The following is a 20,213-nucleotide window of genomic DNA, read 5'->3' as shown; positions in this document are numbered from 1 at the left end:
GCAAGCGTAGCCCCGAGTTGGAAGAGCCACATGCTCCTAGGAAGAGTCTTCCTTTACTCTACAGAACTTAACACTTGTCAAGTGTGAGAGGCTGATTTTCCCATCAAGGAGAGATGTCCAAGCTGGGTTTGAGAGACATTTTCAAGAACCAAGTCCTGAAAGCACTCAACACCTAGGTGAGATCAGAAAGGATCCTGTTTCTCTACCCATCTTCCACCCTTGCCCTGCTGTGGCCCAGAAGCCCTGGAATAGCAGAGGTCTTCAGCTGCCAGTGCTACACACACCTGCCATGCAGATCAGAGCTGGCCATAACAGCTTAGCCAGGTAAGAGGCTTCCCAGGAGCACAGTCCTGACCCTGCCCAAAGCTGATCTCCTTTGGCTCCAGGAGGGTCAAACTAGCATCACTATTGCCTTTTCCCAGAACCTCATTTTCTACTGCACATAAAATTAGCCTTTTCTGCCCAGCATTTCTTAGCTGACTGATTAGCAAAAAGTATATTTCTCTTTCTGAGTCAAAGTGGTTACCCTTTAAAACTTAAATATCAGAACCAAGCAGCAGCTTCAGCAAACAGTGCTAAGAGGAGGTTCCTCTCTTTGTCAGAGGACCAGCTGCACAGATACTGAATGGTGAGGAAAAAACCCAGCAATCTCTTGGGCATGTTTACAGGATTTGCTGCATTGGGGGTCAGGTTTGTAGAACACCAACTCCACCAGATTATTTCTTCTGGGCTAGGGAAGGGATCACCTTGAAATCAACACTCAGCACAGAGAGAAGAAGCCTGGGATCACTCTCACCAAGAAGGAAAAAACTGTGTCAGTGAAATAAAAAAGGTGCCAGTGAAGATCTGTGTGGTGTGGGAGAAGCATGCATTAAAATAGCTGTGACCTGAGAATCCAGTGCCTTATTCAAGTTAAGTGACATGCACATTGAGGGCCTTACAGCAATGTCAGTTGTCACTGGAAAAGCAGGAATGGACTGAAGGTGAGGGGACTCTGGAAAGCTCTGATTGTGCAGATCCAGGTATTTGCTTCAAAGATCTTCCAGGTCTTCCTCTGTCCTCCTGTTCTCAGACTGAGGAGAGGGGACAGGGCAGCCACAAAGGCAATTTACTGCTTGGATTAGATCAGTCAAATAAGATATAAAGGGAGAAGAGAAAGAGCCCAAGGACAGAGTGATATAGGACACTTGAACAAATTTAGATTGGAAAAGGCCAAAGGGAAAACCAGCATCCTCCAAGGAATTTTGTGGAAAACAGTCCAGGGAGAGAAGGGAAGAACAGAGGAGTAACATCCCAAGTGATGAGAGTAAGGACATGAGAGGAAAGAAGGGCTGGCTGATGAAGGCACTTTGCAAGTCAAGGTGCAGTATTTAGAGAAACATGTGGGGGCTTGAATAGCAAGTTTGTTTTTAAGGAAGAGCTGCCAGAAGAGAGGGTGGGCTGAAGGGAAAGAATAACAGCATGGATAGGAATAGATATAGGGAGTCTGGAAGACAGGAGAAGGTGCTGGTGCTCACATCCAAGAGACAAGGACAAGAAAGAAGAGCATATCATCTTGCATTTCTTTTTAAATGTAGAAGAGATTTTGGTCAGAAAAAGAAATGAAGGCAGAGGAGGAAGGTTTGGACTGACTCAAAGTGGCAGGAAGCCAGTTGTGACTGAGTCCCATGCCAACAAGAAAGCTAGAGAAGGTAAACTATTTAGTCAGCAGGGTGGCAAAACGGAAAAAGTTTAGCACACTCAGCATGGGAATACAGTCTGAGACCCTCCAAGTAACAGGAGCAGAAGCCCAGGTTAGAGTGAAAAAGCACTGGGAATCAACAAGTGCCACATTGCAGTGGAGAAGACAAGAGGTTCAGGATGAGAAGAGATCAGCTGCAGCAAACAAGAGGCCTGACAGCAAGGAAACAAGGAGATGCATTGGCAAGGCTGAGAGCTCTAGAAACACCAAGCGATGGGATGTGCAGCCAAGGGGGGGGGGGGCAGGATTAAAAAAAAAAAAGCCAGCAGGTGGGAAAAGCAATGCAATTGTTTTCTCGAGGAAAACGTTTTCCTGTCAGCATCAAGAAAGCACCGTCAAAGGGCTCCAAACTAAAAGCATTTGCTGGAAACAACGCTCGATCCTGAAAATTTCCCACATCACGAGTATGTCAGCAACAAAATAACATCCCCAGAGCAGGGGTCAGGGCGGCTCTCCAAGGTGCCAGCCGCGGGGCGAGCGGCGCTGTCCGGGCGCTCCCGGGCCGGTGCGGGCTCTTCCCGAGGCACTTCCCGGCTGCGAGCTCCCGCCGAGCCGTCTCCCCCGCTCCCCGGCTGCAGCCCTCCTACGTGCACGGAGCGCTGCAATCCTGGCATCTGCACGCAGACGCGAGCCACGTTCGCCGCACGAAGGCAAAGCTCCTCTCCCTGCCCGCCGCCACCTGCTATTCCTCCCCTTCCCGCAGCGCCCGTTCTCTCCTGACGGGTTTTTTCTCCCAACTCCTCCTCCCCGTGCGCTTTGCACCGCTGCAGAGCGCCCAGAGTCCCCAGGCACAGCAGAGCGCCCTGCTGCCGCGGCTGCCCCGCTCCGCACCGCATCCCGCCCGCCACGCCCGGCTCCGTCCCGCTCCCTCCCCCCGGGACCCTCCTCGCTTCCCCCGGGACCCTCCTCGCTTCCCCCAGGGCCCGGCCCCGCTCGCTCCCCCGGCTCCCGCCGCCCTCTCCCGGCGGGATGGGGAATTCCCGGTGCCGGCGGCAGCTCCGCTCCAGCGAGCATCGGCCTCGCTTCAGCGGCCCTCGAGGTGCCGCGGGGCTGCGCAGGGCGATACGGGGCCGATCCCTCTCCGAGTAGTGTAAATGCATATCGGCATTTCTCAAATGCCTTTCCGATAAAACACATATAGGCACCGCGGTAAAAGCCCGGTGTAGATTGTGATGCTCAGCTGCACCTGGAGCTGCTCCAAGCACACCCATTATCCCAAATCCTAAGGTACAATTATCCCTGAGTAAGACTCTGCTTAGCTACTAGAGCCAGGTTCATTTAGTACATGAAAAAATTTGCTTCTTTATTTTCCATTTAGCAGTTCTTGTTCCCATGGGCACATGTTTAGGTGGCTCTCGCAATAATTCATTTCTGCTTGGGGGAGCTAAATAAACTGGGTGCCAGTTCCTCTGTAGGACCTAGTGCTCCAGGTGTCAGGAACCTAAATCCCTGCCTTTTGGCCCAAATTCAGTTATAAGCACACAGCCCCCTTTTCGGCACTACTACCGACCCGTGCCCAGGCAGCTTCTTTCCCAGCCCACAGTGGGAGAGCCTTTGCCAGAGATGGGAGCAGGACATGGATCACTTCGCCCAGCTCTCCGGTGGCAGTAGGCAGGGAGTCCTGCCTCAGCTGAAACCATCTGTTCCTCTTACTGGACTGGATCATTCTCTTTACCCTCCCAATTCTTTTAAGATGGCATCACAGAACAGCTCCCTCACACATGCACTTTGTGAGAACTAAAAGAAAGCAAATGCAGGAATCTCTGTAGCCCTCAAACTACTTGATAACCAGCTTCTCCCAAACTGTGAGAAACACCAGGAGACTCCCATTGCAATGCCAGTGACAACAGAGCACAACCACACACGTTCATTTATTTAAATGCATTACGGATATTGCCACAAACAAGGAGTTTGCTACAGATGTACGAGGGGGCAATCACCCATTATTTCTGCCTGATCCTGGCCTTGCAATCCCCATCCTGATTAAATTACTGAGGGCAGGATTATCAGCAGGATAATCAGATGCAGTGTCTAATCTGGATAACCCAGCATTACTGGGCCTCACAACACAGGATTTCACTGACCACCGAGCCAGGGCATTCCAGAGCATTACATCTCATTTTCACCACTTAAAGGATTCAGACACCCTAGAGACTTGAGCAGAGGGGAAGCTAAGGAACATAATCACAATTTCAGTGAAATGCAATAGTATTTGCATAACTGCTGTGTTTCCAAGAACTCACAGAACCAGCACTACCAGGATTTTCAGAGCAATCACTTATCTGAACAACTCACTGTGTATTTACAGGCTTCAGAATCTACACCTTTGGGTTTTTAATAAAGCCTCAAGTTCTCAACCCATCTGTTAGGAGCAGCTTCATGCAGCTTCATCCGTCTCAAAGCAATGGCACTGCCCAAATAGCTTTTTTTTGGTCTGGATACTTCCCTCGACCCTCCTCCAGGCTTCCCATTTCCTTGGCCTTAGCCTTGCCAAATAACAGATGTGCTTGTAGGCAGCCATGAAACCTCCCAAGAGGGAGATCTGGAGGATAGGAACAAGTCCTGGAAATAAGAATTGTCTTATACTTGGAGCATTTCAAAATCAAAATTGTCAAAACTTCTTGCTTATCACCAGCATGTAATTGCTCATCCCCAGTCTGGCTTCCCCTCAGCCAAGACTTTCCTCCCCATGGTTCTACAAGTTTCTCAACCTGGAACAGAAGGCAGGACCTCAGTGATGTTCTGAATAGAAAATCCAGCTTTGGGAATCTGAACTTGCTTAGCTCTCATCACACAGCAAGCAGGGCTTTTGTTCAGTAACAAAATGGCCTGGATTTGGCACAAAGACAGAAAGCAAACCTGATCTTTCACCTAGTCCTCCATTGTTCCCAGACAGCATGAGAGGGTATTTTAAAATCTCTTCAGATGATCTGCACAGCCTGAACTCCTGTTCTGCTCAAAACATGAAACACTTAGAGGCTTTCATCACCTTATCAAAGTCCCTAGTGGCCCCTGCCTGCCCTCCTATGAGGAGTTTGATCTCCTTTTAGGAAGGGGATAAAGCTGTCCTTGAGCAAAGCCGCTTTTCAGTGAAGTATTGTGCTGTTTTTGTGAGAACATCAGACACCTCCAGGTGTCCCTCAGACATGTATCCCTCAATAGTTGCAGCTCAGATTTTTTCCAAGCAGCTCACAGAAAATAGACTGTAGGCATCTGACTTGTGTTTGAAGGGCACATTAGAAACGTGCTTCATGGAAGAGATGTCTAGATTACATTTCTGATGCTGCATGACTGTGTGCGTCCATCTTATCTCCAATTACAAGGGCAAATAGGAAAGAGAGGTCTGGGAAGGAAGAAGTTGAGCTGAGAACAAATGAAAACATTGCTGGCTGCCTTCAGTTCATACTCACTGCCAAATGCAAGGTCATGCAATACTATCTCCCTGCATTGTTAAAAATCTCAAAGGTAAAAGGGTACTATCATTTCAAGAATAAAAATGGCTGCATGAAATAACCTTATCTCCCATGAGGGATGATGACTTCTTACTCAAGATAACCACATCCTCCAGCAATTACAAAAATGCACAAGATCTAGAGAATCACTGCTGATTTAGCTCATCTCGACACAGAATCAACAGCCCTCATTCACTAAGCATCAGGGATAGGAAACAGAACAGCAACTGGCTGAGTCAGACACCAAGAAGGGAGCACAGTTATGGTGACAATGTTCAGCATGCATTTATACCCACCAGGTAAAACAAAAGTAGATCAAGAAACACCCCTCCCATTCAGTTTTCACATTCAACCAGAGGTTGGAATACAGAAAAGAGAAACTCCCATTCTATCACCTGTAATGGAAAATGGTAGGTAAAGGCAGTGGTTAGAGCCTCACAGGAATGGGGGCTGTGAGACTCCCTTTTGCAGAGACAAAAGAAGGGGGCAGTTTTTATTTTCATACTCTATGATTAAAATTCTGAAATTGAGAACTCTGACTTCTGCCCATTTCACTGATGGACTACTCAGGCTATGCAGAGAGCAACGACAACGAACCTACCACCTGGCTGAGACATCTGCCTGAAATTCTTACTTCAGGGCCAGCAGAACAAGCCTCTCCAGCACTTGGTGGATTTACTTCTTTGGAGTTTTGTTTGCATTTTTAACAAGTCACCCATAGGGAAGCTGTCCCTTGGCTCCACACCCTTAAGATAAGTCACATGAGGATTTCACTAAGAAATGAGACAGCAGCTGCTCTCACCTCCATGTCTAGAACCAGCTGACCTGGTTCAGTATAAGCAAAGCCCTTAGCTATGCTCACAGGCAAGGAGAGCTGTAACAACAGGATGGGAATTGTGGTCTAAACTTCTCCAGAGCAGGACTTTGCTTTCTCAGGCCATTGTTTTCTTTCTTTAAGAAAGGTAGAGAAATAAGGAAGTTTAGCATGGTGAGGAATTACAGCCTTTATAATACAACAAGCCAAAATCAGGCTGCATTGCACAGTTTCTGCTTTTAAAAATCTGAAGACTTCAAGGAGTGAGTAAGGGCTCTGATAATACAGCTTGGGACACTTGTGCATTGCCACTAAAACTTACACCTGTGCTCTCGGAGGACTCTCACACTGCTTGGGTCAGTGAAGTCATTCCTGCACGTGTTTCAGGCAGGGGTAATCCTAGGTCAACCTGCAGGCAGCACACTCCTCAAGTAAGGAAATAACCAAGCTACTGAATTCACTTGATCAAGCGATCTTGGGGCCCAGCTGGGCACACTCTGGGCTTCACAGCAGGCACCCTGCAAGGCAAGCAGCCCCTCACCCCGAGCACCCACCCGAGCAGAAACAGGGCTCACAGAAACACCTGCACCCACACTGCCTCGGGTGAGCCCTGGAGCACGAACACAAAGCACATGGACCACAACACTTCGAAGGATCCCTCAACTCACACTGCCAAAGAATGCACCTTCACAGCAATTTGAAACATGAGCCAAGGGAACACTTCACCTTCTCTCCGTGACACCTCACAAGGATTTACAACCACCTATAAGCACCTGCTAATGTCCAGCTTACTAGTGACAGCTGAGTGTGTGCCAGACATACCCTTTCTTTCCAGTCTGACCACACAATTCCCCACCAGGGAAGTCTGCAGGCTGAGCAGTGGGACCACACAGGGAACCAACAGCCTCAGCCAGCTCAAGCCCAGCAGGCTTTCCAAGGCTTCTTGCTCTCAAGATCAAACCACTCTCCCCTGCTCAGCTCCCCCCAAACCAGACTCCTCCAAAGAGCACATCTGCAAGACAGTCCCAGTAACTTCTTGTTTTGTTTCCTCAACCCTTTCCTAGGGAAAGAGCAGGCAACAGGACAGTTCCTACTTCAAATTCCCAGAGCATTGCCTCAGGCTCTCTAGGCACCCCAGTTCTTGGCACACACAAGCAAGCCCTGGCCTTTCATCTCGCTCAGCTCACAGCTTTGCTGAAATCTCTAGATAAGAAGAAATGGAGAAGCAGGAAAGGCAAGCACATACTTCCACCAAAATGAGAGTTCACCTTTTCCACCATTTCACAGCTCAAGATCTATCCCTTTTATGACCACAGGGTCTGCCTGAAGCTCAGAGGGCAGGCTCAGGACACAGAGCTGCTTTTTATACTGTGCACAGATTCACACCAGTACTACATAAAAGCTCACTTACTTCCCCATCCATCTCTGACCTCCCTCTGCAGCCAGTCACCTTCAGAGCACAGAAACCTCTCCCCCCAGGGCCTTCCTAACGCCCCTCGTTCCTTCTTTACAACCCCTCTAATGCCCCTCACCTGGGCTGTTGCTGTGCCCAGCCTGCACAGTCAGTTCCCTGAGCTGGGACCAGCTCCAGCTGGGAAGGATGAACCTTCCCAGGCACAGCCATGGCCAGGTGTGCCACAAAGGTCAGGGCCGCCCTGCAGAAAGAAATAAGAAAACTAAGGGATTTTTTCTCCTTCTAATCTACTTTGCTGTGTGTGGCAGAGGGAGAAGGAGGTCAGTACTGCAATTGCTCCAGCTTACAGATGGAATAAAACGGTGATCCCAGCCCTCAGGGCCTGCCTGTCATAGCACTGGTTTCCCTCCACGTGTCACCTGTGTGTTCAGAGCAGATGAACTGGTTTTCAGCATGAGCACATTCCACTCCAGCCACTCCTGAGGGCATGCAGCTTCAGCTAAGCTGATGTGAGCAGCAGCAGGTTCTTGGCTCCAGGGGCAGTCAGGTCCAGCTGCAGGCTGAGGGGCTGGTTAGTGGCAATGCTGGGTGCAGTGTAGGGGGCCTAGGGGCTGCACAGGAGGATGTAACAGCCATGCACTGCTTCTGCCTAGAGCTGAGTCAGGGATATGTACCTGCTTTAGTCAGAATCAAGACAGGAAATGGAAGGCACTAAGGAGATGAGAGGGCAGAACCCAGTGAACTGTGTCCTGATAGTCTTGGAGATAGCCCAGGATAGCTCATCTGTACTCAAGTGTGTGAGCAACAGACATTTGTCCCAAAAAAGAGGTGCTCTTTCCTTAGTTTTGGCTGCTACTACCTTCTGCAGATTCAGAAACTCTCTTTTTTTCCCCCCCATAAGATATACAAACCACAAAAAAAAAAAAAAATAGGGTAAATATTGGAATTATTTAGAGAACAGAGGAGTCAGTCCTGCTTCTTGGCTTGTTTGAGCAGGTGTGCTCTCTGGTGGGAGGTAGGGTTTGCATAAGGAACATTAAAGCTGCACTTAACAGTTTCAGCTGCTGCATTTCCACTATCGATTGGCACCATTCAAGCCCAGCTTTAATGCCTGACAGCAGACATAAGCTATGAGGCAGCTATGTCCCTACTGGGAGCAATGATATATTATCACTCTCTTTAAATGAACCTGGAGAAGTACTATATATATTTAACAGAAAATCCTGTCTCTAACTGACTGCAAAGGAATTTCAGGGGTTACAGAAATGCAAAGCAACACAGCCTCTCTGTGACTAGACTGAAAATCATGTACTAAAAGTGAGTTATGCATACAGGAGATTATTTTACAAACACATTCATTAATTCATGTTGCTATTCTGTCCTCATGCCCCTCTCTTCATCTTTTGAATTCAGGCTGGCAAATGTGGACATTTGCTGAAGTACTACATGTAAAATTGACAACAGCAGATATCTTCCCCATCATCACCCTGACCTCAAAATAATGCCTTTTCTGCCAGATGTGTGAAGGGACAAGACTATGGGCAGATGAGACGAGAAGGTTATGTTCAGTAAGGACTGGGAGGCTGCAGTTCTGCTGTGAGACATTGCCTAGCTTTGCTAGCAGAGTGGATGTTGCCCATCTGTTGCCAGATGCAGCTGAGAGATACCCGAGCTGGCTCTGAAAGAGCTCTTCCCAGAAATGGGAGCTGCTTGTGGTCTCATTAGTGCCATGGAAGGAGAGAGCAGCTCAGTACAGGGCTGCTTTGCTTGGGAGAGCTGGGCTGCTCCCCTGTGGGGCTGTGCTGCTCAGTGTCCCCAGGAGAAGCCCCAGGTGTTGTCTCCAAGCACTGGGAGGGGAGGCAGACCCAGCCCATCTCCTCCTGGCTGTCAGTGGCCCTTGGCTCCCAGGCAGAGCCCCCTGGGCTCTCAGTGTGCCTTGTCGAGGGAAGTGCTCCGTGAGCCAGTGGTAACTATTGAAGAAGGAATGGCATTTGGATTTTGAGGACCTTTTTGCGGTCAGGCAGGAGGAGTACATGTGGTTACACTGGGCCCAGGTCCAGGTGTACACTTCACCCAGCCCCCAGGGTGAGTAGTTAAATGACAGTGGCATTAACCAAGTGTTTGAGGGACCAGGTCTGTGCCCACAAGCACCAGCAGTGCTGGAGGTGTGACTCAGATGTCTAAATCCCTCACTGGTCCCTTAGACCTCAGATCTGTTTATACAAATAAGCACACACATTGACTCAGTTCTTGGTGATAAATCAATCCCACCCCCAGTCATGAAGTGAAGCATGGCAATTCATGAGCCCTCAGCTTTGTGCCAAGAGCCATTCCATTCCTCCAGGTAGTGCAGCTGCACAGCTGCAGTTATTCGTGCCTGAAAGGAAAGGTGAGCAGTCAACAGGATTTGGGATTTGGGACAGCTGTGAGGATTTGGGACAGCTGTGAGCCACAGAGACACAACACCCCCGACCTACTGACTGCCCTGCTGGGCTGAACCCAGAGCCCGCCACAGGGAGGGGAGCCTGTAGCTGTCCCCAACACCTCCAGACCACACCTGAGACCTCTCCTGCGTGTGCCTGGGTGTGAAGGAATGGAGGGGCAGGAAAGGCAAGCCAGGCAAGGCCTGGGCTGCAAACATCATGGTATGGGAGTTACTGAACATGCCTCATCCTCACACTGTTGCACCGCACTGACTTCTTTTTAATTTGAGACAAAATTATCAAGGTAAGAAACTCTTCACTGTTCAGGAGAATTTTTAAGACACTGATACAGCAAGAAATTGGAAGACTTAAGAGTTCAATATACACACAAACCACAGCTGTGCTTGGTGCTCAGTGGAGCAGTCACACAACGGTTTATGTTTGTCTCCAAAACTGCATCTTTCCAAAGTTATCACAGCTGTGTTGCCAGAGCAAAACTCCTTCCAAGCAGAGCACAAGAAATTAAGGTTCCTTATGAGGTGGCAGCTGGCAGGAAATCCAAGCCTACCACAATATTAAAACTGACCAGGTGAAGTTCCTTTTCACTCTTGCCTCTGCTCTGTGGAAGGGCTGTGTACAATGTACTGCTTCTTAGGGGTTTTGAGTTTTTTCCCCACCCTCTTTCTCTTGAGCTGTTATTCAGAATGGCTTTCAAACTGAAGCACTGACTGTATTCAATGTTTCACAATGAAGCACAGTACTGCAATCACAGGCGCCAGTGTGCAGGTTCTGTTCCCACACCCTGCAGCCTCACTCCACCCCTCCACACAGCCACGCTGCCGAGTTTCCACCTGCTCAATGAGCTGGAAGGTAACAGGCTGGAGGCTTTGCTCAGTTTCCTCCATATTTGGCTTCTCCTTGGGAAAGCGTGATTTCTGTGCGTGCTGGACCTGGATGCCCTGGCAGCTTGGGCAGCTCTGTGTATCGGAACAACAACCAGTGCCTCTGAATTATTTACTCCAACTCACACGAACTTGCATTTCTTTCCTTTTCTGCCCAGTCACCATGGTGTGTGCTGCTCCATGAGTAAGCTGGAGAGACAGATGACACAGAGGATGAAGTCACACTAGGTGATTATAACAAAATATGACAAGGCATTTATGCGGCTCCATTCAGCAGCATTTAATTTCATTTTATTTCATTAGAGTTCATTATGGCCTAGCAGAACACCTCTGGAGAGTTTATTTAAAGATGGAGAGAGGAATGGGGCAGGCTGGGAGCAGTGGCAAAACAGACCAGAGGAAACAGTTGAGACATTCCATACCTCCTGCTGCACTGGGTTCCGCATTCTGCCTTCAGTGGGTTTTGATGTGAAAAGAGCCATGCCCTGGGGAGAGAACAACTGAGGAACTGGTTTTGGTACTGATCTGGTAACATAGGCCTTGGTGGACTTAGTCACAATGGGCTGGTGGGACCCAGAACGGCTGAGTTCCATTTCTAGAATCTCCTTTAACTGGTGGGCTTGTGCTCCTTCCTAGAAACCTTCTGTAATGACTTCCCACCATTGCTCCATCCATTTTAATCAGTAGCAGAGATGATGTTAGTGCAACTAGCTCAAGAATTCCCCAAGATAACATCTGTATGTACCCACAGCAGTCCAGGGGTTAAGTACAACACTTGCCAATCCCAGTTTTGCCACCACTGATTAACAAAATAATCTAATGAATTAGAGCACTGAGGAGCACTGTGCATGTCAAGCAGGATCAGGCAGAACCATTAGCAAATAGAGGAAACCTCTTGGAGAAGCTCAATGAAGTTGCAGCTTTGATTTTTTTCATTACAGCTCTTTTGCCTGTTACAGGGTGTTAAAAAGTGTTGGTCTGGAGGTGGACCAGATGAGCTCTGGAGCCTAAATTTGAAAACCACCAGAGACATTTCTGGTCTCCATCCCTCACGGTGGCAGAAGGCAGAACAGCCCCAGCAGCAGGGGCTGCCATGTGACACACGTAAGCTCTGAGACACAAGGGTGCCTCTGCGTGGCACAGGCCGTGGAGACTGCTCCTGGTCACTGCACAAGTCATGGTGCTGGAAAGGTTAGACTTTGCAGCGGCCTCCCTGCAGGAAGGATTATCTTCTCTGTGGTCTTTCAGACCAGACAAGTGGATTTATCTCTTCGTGTGTCAGCTGTAGGGAACCTGGCCTGCCATCATCAGTGTACACAGACCCAGCCTGTACTCTTCAAACACAACCAAAGTCTGTTCTGAGAGCACAGACTTCGGTCAGGAGCAGATTTACCCTGCAAGGGATGCTGAAGGTTGAAGACTGAAGGTTTGCACAGAAACACCTTGGCATTCACCCTGCGATCAGCTGCAGCCCGCAAAAGTGGCAATTAATATACTGTGTGCGTAAGCCTTGGCACGCAGGAGGCAGGGGAAGGACACAATAGGTCAGCAGCCCTTCATGAAAAATGCCCAGTCCTTTCTTTGCACAGTGCTGAACAAATCATAAAGCCCTCTCCCATCCTGTCAATGTCATGGCAGGGCATAAGCAATGGAGACCTGCAGACAAAGCCCTTAATGAGTGAAGTGCCTGACGTCCTAGGCCACAGCTGTGATTTGTACCCACTGAAGTGAACAAAAGCAGCTCATCTCTCTCCACCTCCCCAAAATAAAACTGAAACCATGGAGTCAGATGGGTTGAGAATCAGGGAGAAAAGTGGCTTTTTGGGCTGAATTTTCCCTTTGCACTGGAGCTTGCTTCATATCACATACCAGGTCTTCTGTGTGCTTAGCAAGACTTCAGTCATGTCTTTCATACTGATATTCCCAACGCACAAAAACTGAGGGAAAGACAGGGCTGAGTCAGTTTGAAGAGAGCCTGATGGCCCCGATATGCACCCACATCTCTGCCTGGTGAATCAGGCTGTCTGGAGACTGAATGAGAGTGTGTTCCTCTACCACAGAAGGCCAGTAAGATAAAAATAACCCCCAAAAGCCTACATTCAGCCTGGAAGCACAGTGCTGAGCCAGGGACAATGATAATAGGAAAACACAATAGTTCCTCAGAGCAGTCCTAAAATAATAGATTATAAATGGCAAAAGGGGAGGAGAAGGGAGTGAGGGCTATTTTATCACTATTCTAAAAGCATTCAGAGGAAATAAATTTGGATTCACTTGACAGTTCTCGAAACCCAAAATGTGCTAAATATAATGCTGAGTGTCCCTAGACCCAAAACATGTCAGCAAGAGTCCCTTGGCCAGAGTGTTCTTTTTCCCCGTCCCCTGGTTTAGCCTTTGCCCCATGATGGTTATTTGCCTTTCTGGAGAGCTTAATCAGGAGCTATTAGAGACAGCTCTCTAAGCTGTATAATGTTAAAAGTCCATTAGCTCACTCCAAGCAAGGCTGGCAGGAGGGAGATGATGTACTTGCTGAAGTTGAACAAGCTATTTGCATGCTGAATACTTCTAATCACTGAGCAATGCCAGGAGAATGTGAACATTATTACCCTCAGCTGCCCAGCAACCTTTCAAACACACTCACTTTAATACAAGACAAAGTGGCAAAATGCATCCAGCACTGAACCCGTAAAAAGGGACAGATGGATGTTTTTAAGCAATTCTATGCATGGACTGTGCACACCTTCAAATTTTTTTTTTGAGAAATATTCATTAGCAAAGTCTATCTTCCTTTCCCTCTGCCAGAGTCACTTGCATTGTGCATGGCCACTTGTATTATGCAGGGGTTAAGAAAATATGATAAATGTTTGCTTGCTTTTGGTCTGACCACAATCAGCTTTTATCCAGCAAAGTACACACACTTTGTTTTAAGCACATTTTCAAGTCTCCCAATGGAATTTATTGTGACTGCCACCTTTCAATGCCTGTTTCTGTCAATTTTTAGCAGACACAAGTCTGTCTCATAGCCCTCCATGGGGAGACCAAGAAGTGGAAGGGCGCAGAGCTCAGGTTTCCAGCCCACAGCTGCCAAAAGAAGGTTGCTCTCCACTGGAACAAGGCAATCAGGTAAAGTCCAAGAATCTAGATCCAAATTAGTGCTATTTGTCACAATGACAACAGAGAAAACAGACTAGTAAAAACCAGCTTCTATTTTGGGCAGTGCATGGTTAAAGTCCTGCTGGTATTTTGCTGCAAAGGGTGACTCTGACACCCAGTTGTAGTTTTCTGGTTAGAGCACCAACACATCTCCAGGCTGAAGTATTGGAATATGTGCAGAAACCAATTTATCACAGCCAGACGAGAGTGACTGAGGCTTCACACAACCTGCCTGAAGGAGCAGAGACTGCAGGCTGACACAAAGCTCTTGGTCTCTTGCTCCCTTCTGCCTTCAAATGAGTTCTTCCAACACAGCACACAGAGTAACTCCCATTAGCTGGTGGTTCTGTCTCCTCTGCAGCAGCTCAGGAGTCCTTCTGAAGAAGTGACAGCTTTTTCAGCATCTCCCAGAGCTTACAACAACTGGAATCAGTCAGATTAGCTGCTTCTCCCACTGTCCTACTGGAGAGAAACCCTATGGAAAGAGAAAAGGCAAAGGAAGAGTAGGACCAGAGCCAAGATGCCCAAGGAGGATCACACTGGGAGGTGGAAGTGGAGCCTCTGAAGGGCATTCTTCCTTCCTCCCCACCTTTCTGATGCCTCGAAGCCAGACCCTCTTGGCTGGGACTCCCTCCCTTTTAATCCTGTAGGAGTCAGTGACTCACAGACTCAGAAGGGACCCATCCTACATGCTGCCAGCCCCTCACAAACTGTCCCAGTCCTTTGCAACATCACTCAGGACAGGGAGAAGTCAGCAGAAAGGTGGCTAATGGGCAAAAGGAAAAGAAAAAAAGAAATCTTATCTGCCATAGCAGTGGGTGCAGAACTGAAGCTCCCATGGAGACATTGGCTCACAGCACTGCCTTGTCTCCTCTTGACATCAGCAGGGAAGATGCCTACATTGCTAGTTTAAAGCAAATTCCTTCTTAATTCAGTGTTTGTCAGATTGGCCAAGTCTCTAACCCCATGGGGCTGAGTGCTCTAAAATGCTTCTGTGAATGACTTTCAAGAACTCCCTAACAGGAAAAGCACCATGGTTTCCTTGAAACTTGCAGAGAAAAGTAAAGAGTAAAAGGTCATTGGTATCTAAACCCCCTGACTATTTTGAAATCCCACATAGAGACTTCTGCACTTCACAAGTCTGTGCCAGCATATACTCAAAGGCAAGAAGGGACAATAGAAAAGGAAGAAAATAGTCTTTTGTATTCTCTAATATACAAAACACTTGTCACCTCTGGGCTGGCAGCTTGCTTCATTAAGTTAACTACAGTACGTGGAGAGGAGCAAATACTGGACAGATACAAACCTACTGCAGATTAGGATTCTGTCTCCTGGGAAGACAGATGATCTAGGTAGAGGATATAACATTCTCACAAACCTGCCTGGAAAACTGCTACTTCAGTAAAAAGTCAAGCCTCCATTCCCCCACCAAAAAAAAAAAAAAAAAAAAAAAAAAAAAAAAAAAAAAAAAAAAAAAAAAAAAAACCAAAACAAAACAAAAAAAAAGCCCACAAAAAAATAAACCAAACACACACAGAATGCAGGAAGAACAAGGTGGATACTTTTCAAAATGTTTTTTTAATTAAAACCAAAAAAAGGAGCACACACCAGAGCTTGACATGGGCTAGTCAAACTGCTGGTCACCAGGACATTGAACTGGCATGAGGAAGGCTGTGTTTCTGCATATCTCAGGAGCACTGGCACAGACAATGGATCTCCTGGGAGAGTACTCTGCCTGCCAGGCTACTGCTGCTTTGTGCTGAGCAGATTTCTCATGTAGTGATGGGAAACTTCATCCTGCAGCCCAGACTCTTCTTTCAACGAACAGAAGTCCCAGACTGGGGAAGAAACCATTCCAACAGATCTGCATTTTCCACGCACTTCTGGAGAGGATTCCCCGTTGTTTCTCCTGCCTCCCCCAGGCAGGTTTCACAGGTTTATACGTGAACTCATCTTTGGCAATAGCCACACGGGTAGGACCCAGCTCTGCTTCTGCTGAAGCCAATCCATGTCCTTCCCCACACCAAACTGCAGCTGCACTGGGGCTCATGATCAAGAGCCAATTGTGCTTTAAGGTTAAATCCTCATCCACTCCATCAGGCCAGCAACTTCTGAGAGCTTCTTGTAAGTGTGTACCAGTAAATTCAGGTAAATGTGAACATCTTGGCTATAGCAATGGGGTGAAGTTTTCAACTATGCCCAAGAGATGGAGGAGCTAAAGTTTTAAGACATGACTTGGGCACTGGATCAGGTATTGAAACCTCCCTGCCATCTAATAAAGCAGTTGCCAAAGCTGTTGGTGTGCTGCTCCACCAGCCTGGTTTCTTTACCACAAAGGCTGGACTGAAAAAGTGACACATTTTTCATACACAATTTTTATCAGTTAGAATTTACTAGATATGCACCTCATTTGTCTGTCAAATATTTAAAAAATACTTCAACCTGCTCTAATAATCACATTTTAACACATGCATCAAGTTTGGATCAGAACAGCGTCTCTGGGATAATCGGTAAGCCCAAATTGCTGATTTAAGGCCTAAATATCAGTCACTGGCCAGCCAGCCACAATAAGTCACTCTATCCTTGAACTCTTGGAATTATTTTTGGCTCAGACTAACCCTTGTTACCATACATCTTACCCTACACACAGAAGAAAAGTGTATGTGTTTTTCAAGGCTACTGTTGCACCACAAGTTTACACACAAACACAACTTTTGCAAACATGAGACCAGAGTAAGATCTCCCATGTCCCAGGGTGAGTCAGAAAGTTCTCAGGAGTCCAGGGAATGGTAACTGCCAGAAAGGATCAGGCCTAATACATGCATTAGAGAAGCAAGGTAGCTCCTTTGCTGGAGGTCTGGCTGATTCACTTTGCACATACCACTGCTTTAGCATTACATCCTTATCTAATGGTAAACCTGTTTCAACAACATGCAATACATATTAATGCAATATGCACTGCAACACACAATACGCATCCAAAGAAATATGCCAATGCAAAACTCTGACTGCTCACACATAGCCGGGCTAACAAGGAAGTCTTTTACAAAAGACAATCAAGAAATCACCTGAAACCATGAGACCAGAGGGGTCTCAAGCAATCAGCAATACTGAGACCTAATAACAGAAGCTAATTCATGAAAGAAACACAAACAGTGGGACTGAGGTAATGGCAGAGATTTCATTAGTGCAATTACATTTAAAATGGTATGTTCTTTAATAGAATTTAAATAAGGCTTTGAATAATTACACACACTAAAACTAACATTCCATAACCTTATTCCGCATGGAAAAGCAGCAGAAACAACCCTCTGGACTGTACAAGGTCCAATTAATGAACAATTACATTCAAAAAGTAGATCAAAACAGAAACAACTCTTTCCCCAAAAAGCTGCATCATCATCTTTAAAGTCAGCTTTCTCCCCTATATCAGAAATGTGAAGAACAGGTAAACTGGGCTTCAGCCCAGTAGATTTGGCCTCGTCAGATTACCAGTAGTGCTTTCCAACCCAGCCTCTCCTCATTTCTTTAGGGTGATGGAAGCTCATGGAAAAAGAAGTGAATTTCTGAAGCAACGGAAGGTGAGTTGTCCTTTCTCCCAGCCCAAAAATGTACATAAATTATGGAAGCTTGGGAAAAACCCCTACGTTACACTGTGGCTTGTGTTTACGATGCATGTCCTCCTTTAGAAACTACTCACAGACAATGGAGCAGGGTGGGTGGAAAAAAAAAAAAAAAAGCAGCATATGAAATAGTAATATACTGTTTCAAAATCTGCACTGTCCTGCAGAAACAGGATTTATAATTTGTTCAGATTGTTCTCAACAGATCCAATCTATGCTGGATATGTAAAAACCAAGAGACTAAGTCATCAAGGAAAACCAAATTAAAAAACCTGCACTCTGCAAGAGTTGTAAAAAACAAAACAAATGAAAATCCCAAGAAACATTGACGAAAGCTCAGAAAAATTTATCATCAATTCTGAAGTGGGGCCTTGTGACATCATCTGGATTAATGAAGACAGAGATGGACTTTCCGGGGTTCTCAGTCACTAGCTGTTGCAACTTTTTGGCTAACCGGTCATCAGGCTGGTTGGGGTCCCCTCCATCGGACTGCGGGGAGGGGATGCTGGTGGTGCTGCCCCGCCGCTGCAGCTCCAGGGTGAGCCTGTTGGCTGCCTTGACGTGCTCGATGGCAGTTCGGAGGTGCTCGGCAGGGTCGGAGCGCACCGAGGACAGCTTCCGCGCGTGGAGCATGACCGTGTCTTCGGAGAGGTGCTCCAGCATGTTGCACTGCGGGATGAAGTAGTTAGGGCACATCTTGTTGACCAAGCAGTGCTGGAGATCATCAATGAGACCCAGGAGGAAATGGGCTGCGTAATCCTCCTGGGCCAGGTAGCTGGCTGGCAGCCTGTCACAAGCCCACAGCATCATGCTCCGCAGGTGATACGGACTAATGGCTTTGGGGCGGGACAGCAGTTTGATGATGATGGCTTTGCAGGCCTGGTAGGCTTGCATGAGGCTGCTGGAGATGCACTTTTTCAGCTGCACTTCACTCCTGGCAAATGACAGCCTCCATTCATTGTCCTTCTTCCCCTTGTAGGAACATGCAGGCACTAAGTAAAACCCACTTATGACTTCCTCCTCCGTGATCTTCCCATCCCAGAAGTGGTTCTCCATCAGCCAGCTCTGTGCCACAGCTGGCCAGCCTTTGAAGGACACCACAGGGACAATGTCATACAGCATGCGGCTGCTGCCCACTCCCAAAATAATGGATATGATAGTCCCATTCTTTTCTACCTTCTCCACCTTTGGCATCCCTCGTTGGGGTTTTTTCTGGATCTCAGAGAGCACAATACTAATGGACTCATAGAACCAGTCCGCAACTTTTGTTGGGGAGAAGAAGTAATTGGTGGCTCCATTGATATGGTCCACAATTGTGCAGCAGTCCTTCCATTTGCTGATGGTTCCTTCGTCGAAGAGGCGCAGGCTCAGCCAGGAGTGGCACAGGGCCGAGTGGCGCATGTCCAGCGTGACCGGCTGGTTGCGGTCGTGCAGCTTCAGCGCGGGCACCAGCAGGGTGAAGTCCATGTCATAGTCTGTGCCCCGGGCATAAACATTCAGCTCATCGAGGTCAATGTCCACCACACCTTCCCGCACGCCGCCTGACAGCAGCAGATACTCGTTGGCTACAGGAAGCTTCTGGTCGAGTTTCTGAACCATGCCTGAAAAAGACAGAAAGAGAAGACCTTTCAAAAACGGCAAACAGATCCAGGATCTAACCAGGATTAAAACCCATTCCATGACCTGCAGGGAAAAAAAGCAGCCAGAGGTATCTATAACTTTTGGTGTGGCAAAAACGTACATCAGGCCCAGCACTCAGACAATCTTTGGACTCGCCTGACTCAGGGCAGGGCCTTCCCTGCATTCCTGGGAATGTGTGAAGTCCATCCTAAACATCACATTTCAAGCAAAAGAAAAAAGCAGCAGCCTCTGGTGAAACACAGCAAAGCTACTTCCAGAACTAAATGTAACTTTTTTAACACCTTCTAAACCAATTTTTCACCATATTGACATTTCTTTCCAGAGTATCCAAATGTTTCACCCACACTCCATAGAGTAAAGAGAATATTAATTGACTCGCTGTTCTTACTTTCTCTCCAGTGTAGAGAAAAGCTGGACCAGCATCAGGGAGTTGGTTTGTTCATGAGTGAATAAATAGCTACAAATGTTAGTTCAAGCAGGTCTGATTTTACAGTCTGCTTTACATTTACTGATGAACAAGGCAACATGAACAAAAGAAATGCATCCTTCTCTTATGGGCGAATGGAGCAGGTTAAATGATCAGGCAGATAGAGAAGCCAGCTCTGAAATTTGCTCTTCAAGATGCTATGACATAAAATATCTGATCAGCTCCCCAGAACACAGACATGAAGACAGATTTTTACTTTCAGCACCAAAACCAGACACGACATTCACCCTGCAGTGCCCATACCAGTTGTACAAAGCCAGCTTTGCACCGGGAATGCTATAAATACACCCCACTATACTGTGTCCACAGAACATGAACAGCACACTGAGACTCTACACAGAAGCTGAGATATTAGCACCTCATTCAGTGTTCAAATTAGGCTTAAAATTGAGCTCTACACTTCAACTGCTCTGCAGTCTGCTCCTGCTTTCTGGGCTGATTCACTGCTGGTGTTCCTCTTGTGGTTAAATGCTTTTGGTTGCTTCCCAGCCTCAATTCAGCCGCCACACCTCAGCCATGAGGGAACAAAGGCCAGTGGTTCTGAATGGAGATGCTGAAGCTGTTAT

General features: G+C 47.3%; 1 protein-coding gene across 1 annotated transcript in view; it reads right to left on the bottom strand.

Moving 5' to 3' along the window:
- Window positions 1–15,455: 15,455 nt before the first annotated feature.
- The window catches only part of MB21D2 (Mab-21 domain containing 2), a 57,239-nt gene continuing 52,481 nt past the window's right edge, over window positions 15,456–20,213 (bottom strand). The window contains exon 2 of the mRNA XM_038145719.1: window positions 15,456–19,120. Within this exon, the coding sequence (XP_038001647.1) occupies window positions 17,856–19,120 (1,265 nt within the window). The 3' untranslated portion in view covers window positions 15,456–17,855. The remainder of the gene's footprint in view (window positions 19,121–20,213) is intronic.

This window comes from Motacilla alba, chromosome 9 (assembly GCF_015832195.1).
Source record: "Motacilla alba alba isolate MOTALB_02 chromosome 9, Motacilla_alba_V1.0_pri, whole genome shotgun sequence".
NCBI lineage: Eukaryota > Metazoa > Chordata > Aves > Passeriformes > Motacillidae > Motacilla > Motacilla alba.
Note: the sequence above shows the minus strand (reverse complement) of the source record. Positions and strands in the feature narration are given on the sequence as shown.